The sequence below is a fragment of the Acanthaster planci genome, linkage group LG08 (assembly GCF_054643075.1).
Source record: "Acanthaster planci isolate LZ-2023a linkage group LG08, COTS_SCS, whole genome shotgun sequence".
In the NCBI taxonomy this organism is placed as follows: Eukaryota; Metazoa; Echinodermata; class Asteroidea; order Valvatida; family Acanthasteridae; genus Acanthaster; species Acanthaster planci.
Window position 1 is genome coordinate 17086175 of NC_141784.1, and position 20213 is coordinate 17106387.

General features: G+C 39.7%; 2 protein-coding genes across 3 annotated transcripts; one reads left to right on the forward strand and one right to left on the reverse strand.

The window, feature by feature from the left end:
• Positions 1-508: 508 nt before the first annotated feature.
• On the reverse strand, positions 509-11982 carry LOC110987615 (protein lifeguard 1-like). Of its 2 annotated transcripts, XM_022250483.2 has the most exons (11): positions 11831-11982; positions 11036-11182; positions 10050-10130; positions 9668-9746; positions 8815-8868; positions 8393-8483; positions 7647-7730; positions 6763-6804; positions 6527-6616; positions 6163-6210; positions 509-4389 (listed from the first exon to the last, which is right to left on the reverse strand). In XM_022250483.2, the coding sequence occupies exons 3-11, from the start codon at positions 10126-10128 to the stop codon at positions 4240-4242; spliced, it is 717 nt and encodes a 238-aa protein (XP_022106175.1). In that variant the 5' UTR covers positions 10129-10130; positions 11036-11182; positions 11831-11982; the 3' UTR covers positions 509-4239. The 2 variants fall into 2 exon arrangements, with proteins under 2 accessions (XP_022106175.1, XP_022106174.1); XM_022250482.2 differs by lacking the exon at positions 11036-11182.
• Positions 11983-12335: 353 nt separating this feature from the next.
• dnajc9 (DnaJ heat shock protein family (Hsp40) member C9) lies at positions 12336-20189 on the forward strand. The gene is made up of 5 exons (XM_022250452.2): positions 12336-12575; positions 14249-14401; positions 15849-15965; positions 16557-16768; positions 17205-20189. The coding sequence occupies exons 1-5, from the start codon at positions 12482-12484 to the stop codon at positions 17409-17411; spliced, it is 783 nt and encodes a 260-aa protein (XP_022106144.2). The 5' UTR covers positions 12336-12481; the 3' UTR covers positions 17412-20189.
• Positions 20190-20213: the final 24 nt, after the last annotated feature.

Genomic DNA, 20213 nt, shown 5'->3' on the forward strand with positions numbered 1-20213 from the left:
TACAAATGGCATTGGGTCTTGGAAAACTGATTGGGATGCATTGGGTACAATGGATCACTTTTGTTCCCAAAGGTCCAAAGATTGAGTCCCTTGAGGAATTTTGCCTCATCCAGGTTGTGTGAGTTTAGGTGACATACTTTTTTTCTGGCTCCCTGAACAAAAGCTGTATCCCCCACTTTGAAACCGATTTCAAGGCATTTGGGGGTCAGGGTTAGTGGCAAAATGAAAACAGTCAAGGAAATCACTATGCAGCTGAAGTGTACATCGTGGGAATGAAGTTAATGTTTTTACTGCCCTTTCTCAAGTGAAAACACTGTGAAACAGTTTTGTTTGCAATAGGGGTGGCTGAGTGAACAATTTCTGCGAGTATACAGGAATTTTCTTTGGCTCCATAGTTTACATTAGGAGGTCTACATGTAGACTGCTAAGTGCTTATTCATTATAAAGGTCATGACCCCCAATGATGTACTCAAAACGTGCATCCAAATCAATGACACAACTGGGCAAGTTGTTCAGCTGCAAAATTTTATTTTTAGCCAATGCTTTACTTTTTAATACACTACACACATGGAGTTGATCAGTAAATACACTGTTATAGCCTTCCAAAGCCAATGAACCTTGTACAAAATTTCAACACAAAACCTGCAGATGCTATAGACAAATTCGACGACCAAAATTAGAAGCCATTACTGTGGGGCCATCCTGTTTGCACGCAGGCAGTGCGTGCATGTGAAATTCCTTGCCGAAGTGCATGCGTGCTCAGGTTCAGACACCTGAATGGTGTCTCGTCGGACTTGTCAACTGACATACAGTAATCTAGTTTATGTACCCCTTACCACAGTTTGGGGCACAAAACTCACTACCAGATGTGAAGATGGACATGAGCATGTCCCGCTATCCCCCAAATGAGGTCCATTCCAATAACTAAAACCACCTCTCATTCGTTTGTGTACAGTGAATGACTGCAGTGACTCAACCACAATTGATACATAAGACTGAGCACGAAGTCGAAGGAGAATTTTCCCCGTAATGTTTCAATAATACTGAACTTGACCTCAACACTTCTATATGCATGGGGTAAGTAATTTCAAAATCTCTGAGTGACATAAAATTAGAGAGTGCAGCCTACATTTGAATGCAGGGTGTGCCCTCTGGTTTGCACTAGTAAGCAGGTTATTGGTTTGAGTTCCACCTAAGCAAGCTTGTTATCTTTCCCTACAAGCCCATAACAAACACCTTGTGCACACAAATACTGTGAACAAACAACCATGCAGACTAATTTGTGTCTTCCTGATACTGGTTTCATGTGAGAATACTGCCTGTAACAGCACACAGTAATAAGCCTTGTGATGAAAAGGGTATAATGGCAAATCTATCAATATTGCAACTTTACATGTATGCAAACTTAGAAAAAAGTAAATATATGCAGTGTACATACAATGTGTAATATCTAAAGAATTTCACAGCTATGCTGAGCACGTAATTGTGTCCTGTGGTGTAAATTTTAATTCTGAGTTTGACATGCCCTGTGTGGTTCTGAGAATAAAACAGTGCAGGTTTTGTGAAAGTTTGTGCGGACTAAGCCAAGTCCACACAATGTCTTCTCCCCTCAGTGAAACAGTTTTGGAGGTAATTAGGGGTAGGGCTATTGTAGCATAAAAAAGAGAAACAGTCAAGAAAACTGGCAGCAAAATCCCAGCTCAAGAGATTGTTAATGGGGGGGGGGGAATGAGTAGTTTTGCTGATTTGTTTTTCTTAACTACAGGAAAGAACAGGTACAAGATTACGTCAACATGCCATGCCTATGACCTAGCTAGGGCTAAGCCCAGTGCATTTTCTACATATGCATGATCATGTAAGAATCTCTAGTATCTTTCATACAGCCAGTGCTCTTTGGCAACCTGTGACTTGCTGTTAGCATGATTAATGCAAAATTTTCCACAAGTTTAGCATATACATATTTTTGCATATAACGGGACGGATATCGTTACTGTCATCACAAACTGATGCAAAGTGATACTTTAGTGTATACATTGAGATGAGAATTTACAGTTCCTGTGATATTTGTTTTGACAAACACACATATTTGTGTCTGCGCCTTACATGGAGAATGTACAGTTCCTTTAGGTTTTGATGAAGTCTCAGGACAAGTTTGTTTTCACAGAATAAAACCTTCGTTAATTTCTCAAGTAAGAATGAAATTAAATGCTACTAGATTTTATATTCCACAAGTATACGTATGGATAATTCTTGCCAAACATTATATACATGTATATATATATATTTCTCTGAATCGTATAATTATCTGAAAACATAATGTGTTACTCTGTGAAACCCAAAACTTAAAACAACATGTTAGCATTTGAAGCGCATCCTATTTCCTGTCAATTTGTGAAAATGTGCCAAACCTGGACATTTGCGTCAGAACATGAAGTCGTTGATGATGCGTAATTTTCTTTTAAATTGCTTTAAATATATCATTCATACATTTTCCAAATTTATCTTTGCTACAATATCATGAAAAATTGATAAACAATAATGTAAAATGAAAGAAAACGGAGACTAAACCAAAATAAATGACATGAAACAAAATCTGAATGATAAGAACTACACCTGTAGTACCAGTACGTATAGCTTGCATTTAGAAAAGTCCAAAAGTCAACATGTAATTCATGCAAGTAAACATTAATGAGTTGATGATTCTTTACAATCAAGGCAACAACTGGAAACTGCATTTGACATGGAATAATTAGCACAAAATCACACACTTCTGTTACTGCCTGTCTTTTGTTTCCTCCTTTTTCAGTTATGACGGAAATTCTGAAATCAGGACTGCTTCATGAATAATTTCTCATGCATACAATAATTTCAAATTACTGTATATATATATCTCCAATACTCGACAAGGAACTAAAGCTAGGAACAATAGGCTTGCAATATGCTGTAAATGTACACATACCAGTGGAGCACCCAAGAGGGGGAGGGGGCTGGAGGGGGCGGGAGGCACCCAAGAGGGGGAGGGGGCTGGAGGGGGCGGGAGGCACCCAAGAGGGGGAGGGGGCTGGAGGGGGCGGGAGGCACCCAAGAGGGGGAGGGGGCTGGAGGGGGCGGGAGGCACCCAAGAGGGGGAGGGGGCTGGAGGGGGCGTGAGGCACCCAAGAGGGGAGGGGGCTGGAGGGGGCGGGAGGCACCCAAGACATAAAACATATACACCTGCATCTATCCCTAACAGTCCCAAATCCTCAGATTTCAATATGATTTTACATACACCATACATGTAAGGGGTTAAACTACTAAACCTTTGATAAAGCTTTTTGGGCTTAAGCATCGTGAGCTTTTTTGCCGGGGTAAATTCCACTTGTAGCCACCCCCCCAACAAAACCTGGGTTCAGTGGGTTCGCCACCGATACATGCAATTTGCATTGCTATCACAACCACAGAATAAATCCTCAATCCAAAAAAACAATCAGTCCATTTGGATAATTCAGTTCTTTCATAAACCATTAGAGGGTGCAAAATTAAGAGTTAACTCATTCGGGGGGGGGGGCGGTTGGTGTTTGCCCGCCTTGCAGACACATTGCCATTTCTTTACTTTTTGGAACCGAAAGGGAGAACGCTTTTGAAATGACACTATCACTTTGTGGGGGGGGGGATTGCTTAAATTGATGAATACGATTTGCACAATCTTTTCCAGAAAAAATTCCCTGTTCTGCTCCGTGGACCCCAAACCAGGGCATATGCCACCAGTTGCCTGGCCCAATGTAGATATAACCAACACCTAGAAACCAATGGTTACTGACCGGATGCATCACAAACAGAAGCAGCAAGAATGGTAAATGCCAAGACAAATGCCATGGAACAAAGAAAGCAAGAGTGCCTCAATCCCTAATTTCTTGGGTCCTAGATTTGTTGTAGCACTCATCTACTACACCTTACCTATCTCTTGCCTCATTTGTCCAACAACTTCAACATCTCTCACTGAATAAATATAGAGCATAACAAGAACCATTACTGTGCTGTCTTTTCTTTTTATTCTCAATTAGTTATGGTATGCACGAAATGTAAGAAACAAGGAAGTCAGCTGATCTTTTGAAAAAGTTGTATGCCTACATTAAGGACAACCAGAGAAGACTGCAAGCTAATTTTCTTAATTTTCCATTCTACATTAATTGTGCCACTTTCCTATGGCCGGGGCATTTCTGTTCAAAGCTTTACAGCCTCCATGGTCTGACGGTCCAACTATCGAGAACTGTTGACGAGTGTCAGTATCATCAAGAACAGCTGGACGATATCGACATAGAGGTTAAGAGCAGCAAAGATGTATTCCTCTTGGGAGATGCTGTATTTGTGTTTGCCTCCAAGGAGCAATTGGGTGTCAAAAACGATGAACTGGGAACGCAATAAAAAGAAAAAAACCAAGGCATGATGACAAGTTCAGATGTTCTTATATCCACTGTCTGGTTATGCTAACAAAGAGACAGAGCCGAGAAAGAACATCTAAATATTTTCAACATTTGTTTCCCGTTTAAATCTGAATTTTTCTCCTTATATGCAAGATGTGAGGCAATTTGCCTTTCCTGTTCTCTTTCCATGTTTTCCCTTTGAAAAGGGTGCACAAAATACGGAAAGTTTTCCTTTTTCTGACGGAGGGAATGATGACCTCCTAAACCAGTTGTGCCTACGTATTTTCATAACCTGAACAAAGTGAACTCCTTGGCTGACAAAGATGAAAATTCTGTAACACTACCTTTTTTTACAGAGCCCTTACTGAGAAGAAGAATCTAATGGAGGAAACCCCAGACAGGAAAATGTAAGGTTGTCTCTGAATGGCTATGGCAAGAAATGACACATGCACTGTTAGAAGCCACAAGCTCTAGAGGCTACAGCCACTTCAAACAGACATGTGTGACACTCTAAGCCACAGCCAGTTGATTTGGACATGGCTCATCAGTTTAATAAAACAAAAGGAGGAAGGAAGAATGAACATGACTATGTATGAACAAGAAGATAATTCCAACAGAAAGATGCAAAAAAGAAGTACTGAATTTAATGTCAAATATATTTATAGTAATTTTAGGACTATAAGCCGCCCGGTGTAAAAGCCGTGGCACATCAATGGTTCCACTATATGTGCAATCCTAAAAAGTGTAGTGTATGAAGGAGTGCTACTATTACACATACATTTAAGCCCTCGAAAATTACCAATTTTTGGCAGGCTGGATGATTGTCCTGGGTGCATTGGCAGTGCAAGTTATGCGGACGGGGATGTGCAGTAAAATCTTGATAACTGGAAGTCGGTTAAGTCGAAAGTCCGTTTTTTAGGCCAACTTATTCTTGCCTAAAGAAAAGACTTTTACGTACGAAAATACCCCCATAACTCATTACGTAACTCGTTATGTGCATGCACGTTGCACAGCGCATGCACTGCACCCCGACCACGACAAATACCACTTTCAGCTAGCCTGACTGCTACCGCAGACCCATTTGCAGACAGTCCAATCACTGACTCTTTCTGATTACTACGTGACCACGGAAAGTGATGTTATTGGAAAAACCCAAGTGAAAATAAACCCTAAGTTCAGCGTGGCATGTCACGGTGTAACACGATCGGCAAAAAGACAAAAAATTTGCCACCTGAAGAACCACCATTTAAGTGTTATTTCCTATTTGAAAAGAACCTTTAGGTAACAACGGTAAAAAAGAACTTCATAAAATGATTATTTGTGCTTATAAAACACACCATGAGAATGAATAAAAAGCGGGAAAATAATCACATGTTGTCACAGCAGATCAAATAAATTTGTTGTGATTATGTACATGTGTGTGTCATGACTCCTTGACTCAGGGACATTTGTATAACTCAAAATCTAAACAACTTGAATTTTTTTTATTCCCTGAGGTTCGAGTTATTGGATGTAAACAGTAACCAACGAAAATATGACTGCACTACCTGCACGCGGTACACTCAGTTTTTGTGACTGATTTTTATCATTCAAAGGTTGCCGTAAAAGTCGCCCAGAGTATAAGCCGCAGAGACATTTTTCTGCATTAGAATCAACGTACAAACCACAGCTTACATTCCGAAAATCACGGCATAGGCACGTTTCAGAAGAGATTTTAATCTGTGTCCTGAAGCAATCTGTTTCAATGAAATTCTCTTACCAGTCCAAATATAACAGCACCGATTGAGGCATACACAATGTCCAAGACCTGAAAGGAGGCAATTAATGTGAAGTAGAGGAATTAACTTCAATTATTATGAACTGAGTGACACTGAGAAAACAAAACACAATCACACGTCAAAAACTTCAGTGAAGTCAAAATAAAATTCTTAAACATTTAATGAGTTGCATGCAGAATATTCTTTAGGTCTTTAATCTTTGCACCAGGAACAAATAACCATTGTCACGGTAAGCTCGACCAAAAAAAGTCCTCTGCGATCATGGCTTTAGACCGTTAAACATATACTCTATAAATCATGATAACAAACATATTTGGATTGGAAGGAATGCTTTTTTCTACTCACTCTGTTGTGGAATATGGCAGCAAATATTCCAAAGAGAAGAAGTGTGATCAAGGCCACAAAAAGCATTCCAGACATCATGGTAAAGTCAATCTGCGCGAAAATAGAGCACGTAAAATGGCACGTCAGCTTACTCCTTATTCCATTTTGGTTTCTTGGAAATTAACTTTAGAAAAACCTAGTTAAACACCCAAAACCTGTCAGGGTGATACAGGTTTTGATATCCATAAAAAGCTTACCCTGGTTTGAAACGCAAAGATCGTCAGTGCCAGTACCAAAATCTATGAAATATAAGGAAGGCAGTGTAAGGTTTCTCACTCAAATAAAAAACAACAATAATCCTTTAATCAAATACATGTACATATATGTCAGATTTCCATTGTTACATCCAACAGCCTTCATAACACCTGATGTATTCATATACAAGCATCATCCATTTGCTCAACAATGTATAAAGTCACAGAAGCATTAGGTGCCAATGATTGATAAGGTATTAATGATTTGGTACTAAAGATTAGGTGCTACTTGTTTTCCTAGGGACAACTAGTTAAAATGAGTTCAAACTTGAAATGTTTCTTGACTCAGCTCATTTCACTCTCTTTCTTTTAACACAAATCATCAAACAAACTATAAACACAGAAATTGACTGGAGCGGGATTTGAACCTGCGACATCCGAAATACTGTACCGGTGCTCTACCGACTGAGCTATCAAGCCCTACATTTGAAGCCCTTCCAATTTGTTAATATCTTTGTTCAGAGATGCCAGTCAGCCACACACCATAAAACCTGAAGAACCACACAGCCCGGGATCAAGGCCCAACGACACGATGCAACCTGGGAGGTGGTGAACAGTGATCGCTAAGGAAGATGTGGCTTGTTTTTTAAACACAAATCATCAAAAAAACTTTAAAAGAAAACTGACTTTCTTCAAATGGCGCACTTGCCCCTTTGATGATAAAGGGAAAACTAATGTGGCGCACTTACATGTAGTTTTGTTTGTTTTGTGACTTCCCAGTCGCACATTTATACAGGACTTAGTGATATGTGCATGGACACACTCGGGGGACATTTTAAAATGGACTGGACACTACCATTTTGAGTCCGTGTTTGTCAGTCACTTACTCCAGTGATGCCAGCAGCAATAAGCACAGTGGTTGTGTCATATGTACTGCAAGCCAGGCCAAGAAGGACTCCCTCACAAATTGTCTATTGAAGTAACCAAAAACAAGACCAAATACTGTTAACAATGTTGCCACTGACTCCTAGAAGTTTGCATTTTCTACAAAAAACACTAGACTCTCGATGACATTATACACTATTGTATTCAGACGTTCTGTAATTTAAAAAAAAGTCCCCAAATTTCCCCAACTTTTCAAAGCCAACTTCTAATTGTGTTGGCTATTCAGTGTGCCTACTTTTGAATTTTTTTACCACATATTCTGATTTCATTTGCAGTCCACAAAAAAAGAAGTTACAAGAGCAGGAATTCATCCTGTGATTTCTCGATTACATTTTGAAGTTTAAACAAATTTAAGTGCAGACACATTGCAGGTTGCAGATCTTCCATGAAATTGTTTTATTATTTCATTCTAAACAGCACTTTCAGTATTGTTTTGTTTTAATCACTAGCAGCAAGAAGTGTGGAGAGTAGAAGATGTCCATATTTACAGTTGAAAACATCACACCCACACAACAAAATGTTTCTGGTACTGACTTAAAACAAAATAGCCTGCCCATGTAGTCATCTAGCAATTTCCATATGAATAACACTCAGATTTTGCCACTCAAGCAGGTCTTGAGAAGGTGACTATTTGCTCATTTCAAGGTACAAAGTAATAAGTTGAAACTGCCCAAGGATTACTACTTACAAACAAGAAAAGAGCAATGAAGTTGGCAGGGAAACTCCTACGAAGGTCTGCGCAGCATGATAATGCGATGATTAGCACAAATGTCACAGCACTGTGGATTGACAGCAACAAAATATTCCGCATTGTAGTTATTGGCTCGTATTTTTTTGTTCATTTATTGTACTGTTTGTGTTTTGACAACTTTTTCTCAAACAGCAGAAATACATAGATTAGTGGAAAAGCTGCCTACGGCACTGGGCATGACTAGAGTAGCTTTGAGTAAATCCACTGTTGCCACCAACTTTGGCAAAACCCCAATTATTTTGAGAACAGGCACCCTGATAATGTCATGTATTGGAATTCCTGAATTCCTGTTGAACCACTTGAATCAACAGCCAGAAAAGCCCTTTTCAGAGATTTTTACTCCAGGAGAGTGCACTTACAATGCAGTCCAAAATGGCCATGAGTTTTGGAGTACATACACTTTCACTGAGTCACTGAAAAAAAGGACAATGACAAAATTGAAAATGATTAAATACGTTGAGACAAGTACCGGTTTTATGAAGACAACACCTTCTCTGAATATCGACAAGAATACAATATCAATTCAGTGCTCTGAAATACATGATTGCCGAGCTTTCGGTCACCGAGTACCTTCTTCAGGGCAAGCAGAACAGAACCTGCTTGCCCTGAAGAAGGTACTCAGTGACCGAAAGCTCGGCAACCACGTATTTCAGAGCACTGATTTGATATTGTATTCTTGTCAATATTCTGATCATGGTGCTCGAAGCCCTTTCATGTTTACCTTCTTTGAATACACTGTAAAGAATCTGATTGATGCACAGACACCAGCATTTCACATTTGCAAAGGAATACTGCACTCAGTGACAATGTTATTTAAAAAAAAATAAAAAGTGTGCAATACCAACATTCCTTGAACAACCATCTCCAAATGAACAGAATTCAATTTTCACCAACCAGTGCACATGTTAAGACACAGGTATCTTTGCTATTCTGAAGTGTTAGGCCGTATGTGGAAAGTTCAGAGCCATCTTAAAAGGGTCTAATCATCAACTGATGAGAGGTCTCAAGTGTTTCACAACAACTACTGGTAGGAAAACACTATTCAAGGGTGTGGGAAAGATTGATTATATTGTTCAGCAAATTAAAAATTAGTTCAACAAAACAAGCTACATTAAATAGACACCCGTCATTTGTGGATGGTGTAGGGGATACTGTAACAGATGTGCAATTAAAGCAATTATTGAGTAGCAAGAATATGATATGTGTACTTACACAATGGCAAATGGGATTATGATCGCTACGGTAACCACCAACTGTGCTGTGAGAATGCCGTACACCTTCCTGATAAATCCTAGATGTACCCAAATATACAATAAAACAAAGACATCACCATTAACCAGTCAGGTCTTCCGATGAGGGATTGGAGTTGAGTCATTTGCTTGCAGTGAGTTGAGTCGAGTCTTATACTTATCAGGACTCGAGTCAGGTTGCCAAAAATTGTGACTTAAGTTGGACTTGAGTCTTTGACACAAGTCATTACAACTCATTGACGCAAAAGAACTGCCTCCTGCTTATGTTAAAAAAGGCAGTTACAGTATCCGATTTTTTTTTATAAAAAAAGAACTCAGATGTACAAACATCCACATTAACTAACCAAGCCTGACATCCCTGTCGGCAAACTCGAAGTCGTTTCCCCCGAACTCCTCATCTCCAGACATACTGTTGTAACTCATAGCTGGAGAAAGAACACAAAATGTCTGTTACTATGACATTCATGTATAATTTGGTCAGTAGATAGAGTGTCCAATCCTGAGCCAAATTCACATCATTCCAGTTCTGTGCTTTTTATCAATCCTGGAGGAAAACTTGGACTTTTCTTTCCCTTCTCAAAAGCATATACTGTACATGTATCTTCCTCAACTATCGGTATGAATTACAGGAAAAAAGTGGTTCGCTGATTTTGACTGTGGAACTATTGACAGACGGCACTGTTCAGTGCAAATCTTGAATCTTGTGCAAATTGATTGTATTCCATCATCCAGAGTTGATTTGCTACGAACTCCATTGTAGGTTAATCAACTCAGGAGGGAGTACCGTATATGTGAGCCAGATTCAAGATTGGGCTGAACAGTTTCAGAACCGTCGGGCAGTGATCATTCGATTGCGCTGAACAATATTTCATATGAAGCTGATGGATTTCAAGTAAAGTGACTCTCTGAATGCGCATGAAAATAATTTGTCAACTGCAAGGTACGTGTATGCATGAAAGAATGCACTTAAATCAATACTCTACACATCCTTTGTGGAAAATGAATGTCATTTATTAAACAATAAAGAGCATGGATGTGTCTAGCTGAAATTTGAAGATCTGAACTCCGGATAGGCCTGTTGGCTGTTAACTGGACTTGCTAAGACAGCGAGCATGGTCAGATGGTGAGCAAGTGATACCTGCTCTGCTGTGCCTGCAGGATACAACAGTATCGTCTTTTCTTGGATTAAATACTTTACATAATTTACATACGGACAGCTTTTAATTAACAAAAAACAGTGTCTGCGAAAAGCAACTGCTCAACAACTTCAATTTGCTTCAGCCTTCAATCTATGATGGCAAAAGTACAAATCTAGGAAAAGCAAACTCACACCATGGAAGTACGAAAACAGTCCCTTAGACGGTATTCCAACTCAAACCTTCCCAAGTCTATCTTCCCAATGAAAACTCAATACAGGACCAGGTATCACTATCTGAACTGCATACTCAAACACACCCTTGCTATCATCAGATCAAGGCTACCTTGCACAAAAAAACATGCATTTGCATAAATGTAAGTCAATATTTAGCCTGGCAAACATTAACTTATAGAGAATAACTGTAGCACTGATCTATTTACATGGTGGATTTATAATGGATTGGTGCAAAGATTAGGCAGGGCATAGCATACAGCAAATCATGGAAAACAAAGCTGGGCCACATTATGGACAGGGCTACAGTCAGGACAGTCACGGCAGTTGGCTCATCTAAAATAATTAAGCTTGGCTTCAAAGCTTGGCCTAATCAGTGCTACTGATAGGCTAAATTGATTGACATCATCATGTACGCAAAATAATCATATTTATTTTGTAAACTCGAAAAGATGTATTTCAAAAGTTGTCACTGTTAAAATGCACACTTTTTCAAAGATGTTGCCGAGTCCTGCCTCCATGGACATGGCGGACGATGGGGGAACTAGGGGTCTTTAACACTGAGCGCTAGCGCTTTTAACTTATTAGTTGATGCATGGAGGTTCCTGTTGAAGTGGTCAGGTGGTTGAACTTGAACTGAAATTCTATTTCCTGCGATTGCCACGTCCAGCACGTCACATTAGTAACAGTCAAAGCATAAATGCTCTACTTGAGAGGTAAAAGCTTTATGCATTTGGAGTAAGTTTGCTGTCTTACCGGAAAATTGTGTGGTCGGTGACCTTCTTTTCTAGCAGATAAAAAATAAAAATGCGGGTTTGTGTAAAAACACAGAGACACACACAGTCCCTGTCGTGACCGATTAGTGCTCGCGTTTGCACTCACATGACTAGAATCGCAGCTTGGTTTACATGTATACTATAATATGTACCATATCGTCGGAAACCCAGCTCTTTACATACTGTATACAATGCTCAATCTCGGTACGTAACCGGTAACCATACTAAAGGTTGAAGGCCAAGAGAGATTTCAATATTTTATAGGGTTTGAGATAATATTTTCCAGTTGTTAAATGGAAACATGCACAGGTATTCAAATAAAAAAGTAAAACAATATCATTTATTGACTTTTTAAAAGAATGATTTACCAAATAGCAATTTGTGACAAGTTCTTGAGTGTTAGAAGTCCTTGCAGTATAAAAGCCCCTCCACATGGCACATGTACATGTGGAATATTCCACAAAGCGCGCCATAGAATTTAAGTGGCGCGCCGCACCGTACCATGTACCACTGGACGAAATCATTCTGCTCTGCACGTTCTGACGAGAGACCCTAGCTGGTGTATGCACATGTATGTTTGTGTGTTATTTACCATCACCTGTTTGTTGAGCTGTAGGGCCACATTTCCAGAATGCCTGCCTTACTTGACAGTTGCGAGGAGCTGTTTGGTACACGAGATCTTTATGAAATTCTAGCTGTTGGGAAAAGTGCGTCTGCCAAGGAAGGTAAACAGCCACTCTTACCCAGCACACTGCAACACTAATACTAGTAGTAGTACTAATCGGACCAATCGGTGCCACGCGAAGAGAAATACCTGCGTATCGTGAAACCATTGAAACCTCTGTCTTGAAAAGTAGACCTACAGGATTTCAAACCATGAAAGTATGAGCGAAGAAAGAAACCGAAAGAATTCCATATACGGACGCGGCCGGACGCCACGTGACTACTTCCAGATCTCTAACTCCAGATAGCTATGCTTATAAACTCACAGTCACATGCATAAACACCTTTTGGCTCTTTTGATAGTGCTGACTTATTCTGCCGTTATAGCTATTTGTGCAACAAAATTTCGTACATCAGAAAGTGCATGCCTTTATAAGTCAGATTTAGCAGGGAAAATATTTAAGCCTAATACTTTATTTAGCAAGTGCTTAGAAAATAGCAATCTCACAGGGTCGTGCACAGGGTGTCAAGTGCATGCTGTCTGCATGTGGAACTCTTCCCCTTATCTCGTTCCATGCTTTAAGTTGTTATTCTGAATTTACAAGATGGAAATCAGACCCAGTGTCCTTTCCACTTTTCCACTCAAAATTCCCAGAGCCACAGATGAAAAGAAAAGTGAAATAGGGCATATCCTGCAATTTAATTTGAAATATAATTTAAACTATTCAAGGAAAATACTTTGACTTTTTTGGGTAGTGTGGAAAAATTGGTAACTCACTGGCACGGCGCAGCCAGGATTCAGTCCTGTAATTGTGTGCTCTCAAGGCCAACTTAGTAACCACTACGACATGCGCTCCCTCTCGATCAGTGAGGGAATTGTACGGTATCAGTTAAGTGGTGGCACTTTAAACAAAATTATGTGTGACTAGTTGGTGACGTGACAAAATGTACACTTTGACTATAAAATAAAGGATATGATTATAAAATGAAGGATATATTGCAACAGTTTTTGGGAGACTGGACTACAGGTTTGAACCCACTACCCTACAGTGACCTACGGGTATGCTATGTGTATTAATTACATGTACGTGATATTGTTTGTCGCCGGCAACATAAAAAATAGGGCAGGAGATAAGACTTTGAGCTGGTCCTGATATTCTTTTACTCTTGTGCTTGCATGGCAGCTTAACATGCACAGTGATTGTTTTGGACTTGGAAATTTTACCATAACAAATCTTTGTCTGGTTCCATACATTGTCACAGGAATTGGTATTCACAAGATGGGATTCAGACCAAATGCAATTTTGAACTTGATAATCCTTAACCTTGGCTCTTAAATTCTCCAGAGCCACAAATGATGAAAAGAAAATCACCAAAAGAAAAGCAGAGTTTTAAAGAGGGAGTTTTATTTTTACAACTTTTTGGAGGTAGGATTAAAAACACTTTAATCAGCCTGCAGTGGTTAATGCACATGTATGCACCATTGTATTCAGAGGGAGTGTTTACTGAATTTTACTTTACATGTTATTCATCATGAGATTCGGTCTTTCGTTCGGATAATTGACAAACTTATCACAGTGAAATGAGTTAACACTTTACAGTCTCGGCAAAAATAATGAAAATTCATGGGGAAAAACAAAGTATCACCAACATTTTCTTCTGAAAAATGTAGTATGCAATTACAATTGTAATGAAAGATCTTCAAATTTTACAAGAAATGTTTTTCATCACCCAGTGAAACGAGGATACTACAAGTTGTCATTGAAGGTCCATCCAGACCGAGTTAGCAGCGATGCTAAGGAAGATGCAACTAAGAAGTTCCAGGCTCTTGGTAGAATCTACCGCGTCCTGAGCGATACAAATCTCAAAGCGCTCTATGATGAAACAGGTGAGAAACAGACCGGCAGCCAATTTCACGAAACTTTACGCAGTGGCATAAACGTTACAGTTTATTATGTAAGTTGTGTAACAAATTAAGACCGATTTCATGAAACTTGCACACTGCATAAGTCTAGGACTTATGCAACAAATTATAGCGTACCTTAGGTAGTCATGTTAGGCCAAACATAACAAAAATGAATGATTTGACTAGATTATCATGTTCCGTTAAGCCTCATCATTGTTGAACTTAACATGGCTTACACAAGAAACATACAGCTTTGTTATTGAAGGTAATGAGAAACTTGTTTGGCTGTGAAAGAACTGCGAGATTTTCTGTCCGGTTCTGATGAAGAAAAAACAAACTTTTTTTCAAAATGATCAGTGGAGGTCATTAATCGACCGTTTGATGACTGTTGTTATATTGGAAAGAACAGCCGTTGTAAAAGCCGGTTTTGCCCTCGTCCGAAAAATGTAATATTATTGAATAGAGTATTAAACTTCGTGAAATCGATCTTAAGTATATTGTGCCCCTATGGCATAAATTTGTGGCGTGAAATTGACTGCAGACCTTTCTTAGAAAGGTGCACTGCGTTCATTCAAGCTCCATTGAAAACAGTGTAAAATCAACAAAGTTTGGAGCCCCATGGCAGGCAACTGAAGTCCCTGAGGCCTCTCAAACAAAAAACAATGTGTCATTTGATTTTCAATTTATAGTAGGTTAACCAATTAATCTTTTAATTACCTGCCCAAAACAGACTTGCCCTCCAAAAAGTGAATGTTCCCAAGTCTTCTCAGCAGCCATTTTTCAAATGACACCCCTCACCTTTCTCAGGCTCTTCAGACAAATTTTCAATCACATTTTTGTCTGCTTTGCTCCCAGATGGGTGCCCTAGAATCTACAGAGATGATCCTGGGCCATACTGACACAATCCCATAATTTCTTGGCTCACACAGACACCTCTTTTTGAAAGAATTTTGTAGGGGTATTCTTAAGCGCCCTCGGCCTGGCGGAAAGGTTTTTTGGATTGGGAAAGTGAACCCAGAAGGATGTGCAAAGCCATTTTTTTCCCCCAAAGTTTGACGTCAGTATCTAGAAAACTCTGCAAAATGAGAAACTGACTCGCTATTTAAGAAAATCTTCAATATTTCCAGAGCGTGGGAGACATGATTTTTAACATGACATGACACTTTTGTTAACAGACCAATTTTGACTTTGTGAATGAAGATCAAACGATCATATATGTACATTGCTCAGCCGATAAGTTGACTTCGTGGAGAATTTCATGTGTATTTGATGAAGTAAAGGAGTACAGATTTACAGAGTGGCAGGCAGGGGTGACGTGACTTGCCCAAGGCCACAACTTAAGACCAGCAGCTGGATTTGACCTGATCGTAAATCAAATTCCTTAAGGTCAAACTTCTATGAATTTCAAATTCATATTTAATCTTATCAGGGGAAGTGGATGATGAAATTGATACCGAAAAGTGCAAGGATTGGGCAGACTACTGGCGAATCCTCTTCAAGAAGGTCTCTGTCAATGATATCCGGGAGTTTGAAAAGAAGTATCAAGGTGAGACAAACACTTAACCACTTGCTGCCGGGGTTGCCGGTACCGGAACTTTATTCTTTATACGCGTGGCCAGGGTCTCCGAAATCGGACAAAGGGAACTGAGCCTTGTAACAAAAGACCGTACTCATAACAAAAGACCAGGCTGCTTAGCATTTCCAACATTTTTTTCACTCTCAATAGTGGAGATAATCCAGCCTTGGTTTTAAACACCATACCATGGTTTTGGGGTTTTAGCGCACGTGGTTTACCACCGGGGACAAAACCGCTCCACACAGTACCTACTTAGCATCTGGCCCCTAATGAAAAGAGGTCAGCAGCACACTGTGTCAGGTTCGTTACAAAAGAAAATTACATAACACCACACATTTCTTGAAACTGTATGGTTTAATTTCATAAAATTGGCATCAAAATAACTACAAAGCATCGGCGTGACTTCTCAAGGTAAAGCATTTCTGGTGCATGCAAGGGCATTTTGATGAATCTGGAGAAAATAAAAGGGACCAGATTCCACCCATCCCCAACCCCCAACTCTTTTAGGGTGAAACAGTAACAATGAAAGGAGCAAAGGGCTGTTTTGTTTGTCACTTACAGGTTCCTCTGAAGAACTGGAGGATCTGAAGGCTTCGTACTTGGAGTGTGAAGGAGACATGGAACAAATCCTAGAAAACGTCCTGTGCTGTACCCACGAAGACGAGCCTCGCTTTGCAGAAATCCTCACCGATCTCATCAACAGGGGAGAGCTGCCAGAGTATGAAGCATTCATGAAAGAGAGCAAGAAACAGAAATCAAGTCGAAGGAAAAAAGTAATTTTTTTTTTGACGAGAAGTACCATTTTAGAAGTATTAATGGCATTTTAGGATAGGCAAGAGTGAAATATAGGAAAACATGAACATTAGATCACTCGCATATCCCTTTTGGGTAATTTGGGTTGTTACTTGGACTTACTGCATATGTTGAGGGGAATACCCTGATAATGGTGGACATAAAGGCAGTGACCTTTTTGTTCAGCCTGATTTTGGAAAAAGTTCCTGAAGTTTTGCCAGTTTTGCAAGCGTGTAAGTAAATGGTATTCATCATCACACATCTCCCCAGACTGCTGTAGCTATTAAGTTTGCCCTGTCATTAAGTCGAAACATTTTAAATCACTACTCTTCGTGCCTCTCACGCGGTTAGTCACTCTTTCGGTCTTTCGTCTTGCAGTGATGAATTGCTTTCTTTAATGTGTCCTGCTGTTCACAGGCCAAGCGGGAGGCTGAAGAGGCGGAACGCCTCTCTAAAGAACTAGGTCTGGGAAAGGAAAATGGCGACGATGCGTTGACGGCCCTGATCAAGCAGCGGCAGCAGTCTCGAGAGCAGCAAATGGACAATTTCATGGCTGGATTGGAGGCCAAGTACTGCAATCCGCAGCCAAAGGGCAAGAAGGGTAAAGCAGCCAAGAAGAAATGAGAGACTCGAAAAGAAAACAGTGAATTTTGATTTAATGCCATTATTCTCTTTGGATGGAAAAAGAGCATAATCAACAAGATGGGAGGTCTAGCTCCCTGCATCATTTTTATGACATAAGGTACCTGTTTATTTGCCCATCTGTTTGTCAGTGTCAGTGCGCTGTCTTTGGAAATATCTACAGTCATTTGCAAAAGTTTAAGACCACCTGGAATTTTAGTGGTATTTTTGTAGGTGGATCTGCATTACATTGTCTCATTGAATGGTTACTTCAGTTAACATGTTTTTACAGTGGTGCATAACATCAATGTAGTGCTATATACCCATTTAAATGAAATTTTTTTTGCAAAGGCAGGTCTTGCATGACATTTTGTCTGTAAGGCAGCATGGGTAAAAAACGCCAGTCTAAGTGATCAGAAATAAAGGAGGGCACACTAAATATTGGACTGTTAACATTTCATGGAAATGTAGTCAAATAGCTCTTGAACCAAGATCCTGAGGTTACACATTGAAAATAAACATAAGTTGCCGTGATTGCTTTAAATTTGGTTTTTCTTCAGGCTAATGCATTTTGTATGGGTGGCCTAAGCTTTTGCAATGATGGTAATAGTAGCCTGTGATCCGTGTTAACTTCTGGAATTGGTGGACACATAAGACTAGGATGAATTCCCAACCAGTCTTTTACCTGGGAATAAGTTTACTGTATTATTTGATGGTAGTATCTGTATGTACTTTTCATAAATGAGTAACATTATTTGCATGTTTGTCTCACATTTATGACTTGAGAATCGAAATGATCCAGAGGTAAAACAGTTTGTAACAACATTCTGCATCTGATGCATGCGTGAGCTCGCTTCATTTTGTTTATTGCTTAGCTATTCAATAGATACATGTATGTTATTATTTAACCAGGATTGCTGTTCTAATGCTGTTTTATAATCTACCCTCAAGCGTTTTTACTCTTCACTCCGAGTCCTACAGCAAAGTTTGTACGACATTGTCATGTAACCACTAAAGCATTAATTTTCTTCTGTCGCTGCCTTTATCCTGTGCTTGTAGAATGTTTTTAAGCAACACAGGGCCTCAACTGTGCTTGTGGTCTGTATATTCACCACAGACATACAAAAAAACCCACATGCGTTTTGAGTTACCTGTGCCGTTCATTCACAGACATGAACACTTAGGGCATACGGCAAACGCATATGATCACAGACCATATTTAACCATAGTTTGACTGACTCTGATGGAACGCAGGATAGTCGATGATGGTTGGACTAGCCTAGTCAACTTTTTACGACCAGCCTAGGGCAAGTTTATGCGATGATTACAGTTGTAGTTTGACTAACGCCACCCGAATGATTCACATGAAAATAATTGTATGAGATTTCATTGACCAAGTATGCTGCGAGAATCGCAGCCAACTGTGAAATGTGAGTTACGATTCATGAGATTTTAGAAAATTGACTAAGGTCGTTCGAGCGTCAATGAATCATGTATGCTCATAGTTAACCCTAACTGTCTAGGCCCTCTTGGCTAGGATACACCCTCAATCCTTCGAAATCCTCTCACTGCCCTTGTAAAAAACATTGGATATGGTCTCAGTCCTCCAAAATCCTCTGATGTTTCTTGAATATGTTCTTTGGAGGGGTTCCCACTGCCTCAGTCCTTCAAAATCCTGTGGCAATTCCTCACATTATGTTGAGGCAGTGTGAATGGTATCTTGGAGCAGTATGGAAGATTTCACATATAATGTGGGCATGAATTAATGCATAAACAACGCAAGGTCTAACCTACAACCTTGAGACAAATCATCCTTCACAATCAGTAATTCAATTTGCCATGCAGCCTCAATCCTTCAAAATCACCCGGAGGATTTTGGAGGATTGAGGATGGTTAAGGTTTTAAAAAGCAACCGACTAGTGGTTGAACTATAGTTAGTACCCAAACTTGCATGCATAGCCTATTGAGGTTGGTCGCATCGTTGATTGCGTAATAGCAGAATGCAGAGAGGACCAGTTCAGAAAAATGTTGGAAAAAACAGTATGATGTCACTAGATAATGACTTATTTTTTCCAATTTGCCCTTTCTGCGGCCCCCTTTTGTCCCTTTGGCCTAATGACTGACAAAAGTTGACGCAGGGGAAGGTTGTTCGCACTTCAACATCACTGCACATGGGCTTGGTACGTCATGAAACTAGTGGTCCATGATCGAAGTTGCCCACAAATATGTCTGTTTGCCGTAGAGATAGTAAGTGATGGTGTATTAAGCAGCAGAACTGTGAGATAGGGCGCCATCATGCGATATAAATTACGATGAAAGACTAACGGCTGTTACGAAGACTACCAAACTATTAACCAATCACAACAGAGTAGGCGCGAACCTGGATGGTTTGTATTTAGGTTGCTTGAATTTCTCTCGCTTACTCCCTCTGCTTGAGAAATAAAAACCGCAGAGACGTTTATTTATGTTCACTTGAGTGGAGCGTAGCTTAGGCCCTATAAAAGAAACTACAAAATAAAGCTACTTCTGAGCTCTCAATGTGTAAATTAAATTAAAGATAGTTCTCGATATGCTATATCTTCTGGTTGTTAGGAGGAGGAATATTTGCGAAAATTAAAATTAATTGCAAAGTACGTCTGTATTTTGGTTGCCTTATTATTCCACACTTACTCCCCACAACTGTTCTAGATTTAGAGAAATTTCTGTTCACCTATAGTGATTTAGTATGAGAAGTTGATACTGCCACTTTCAATAAATGTTTGAGGATGTTATGAAATGTTACACTCAGTTTTTTAAATCTCACAT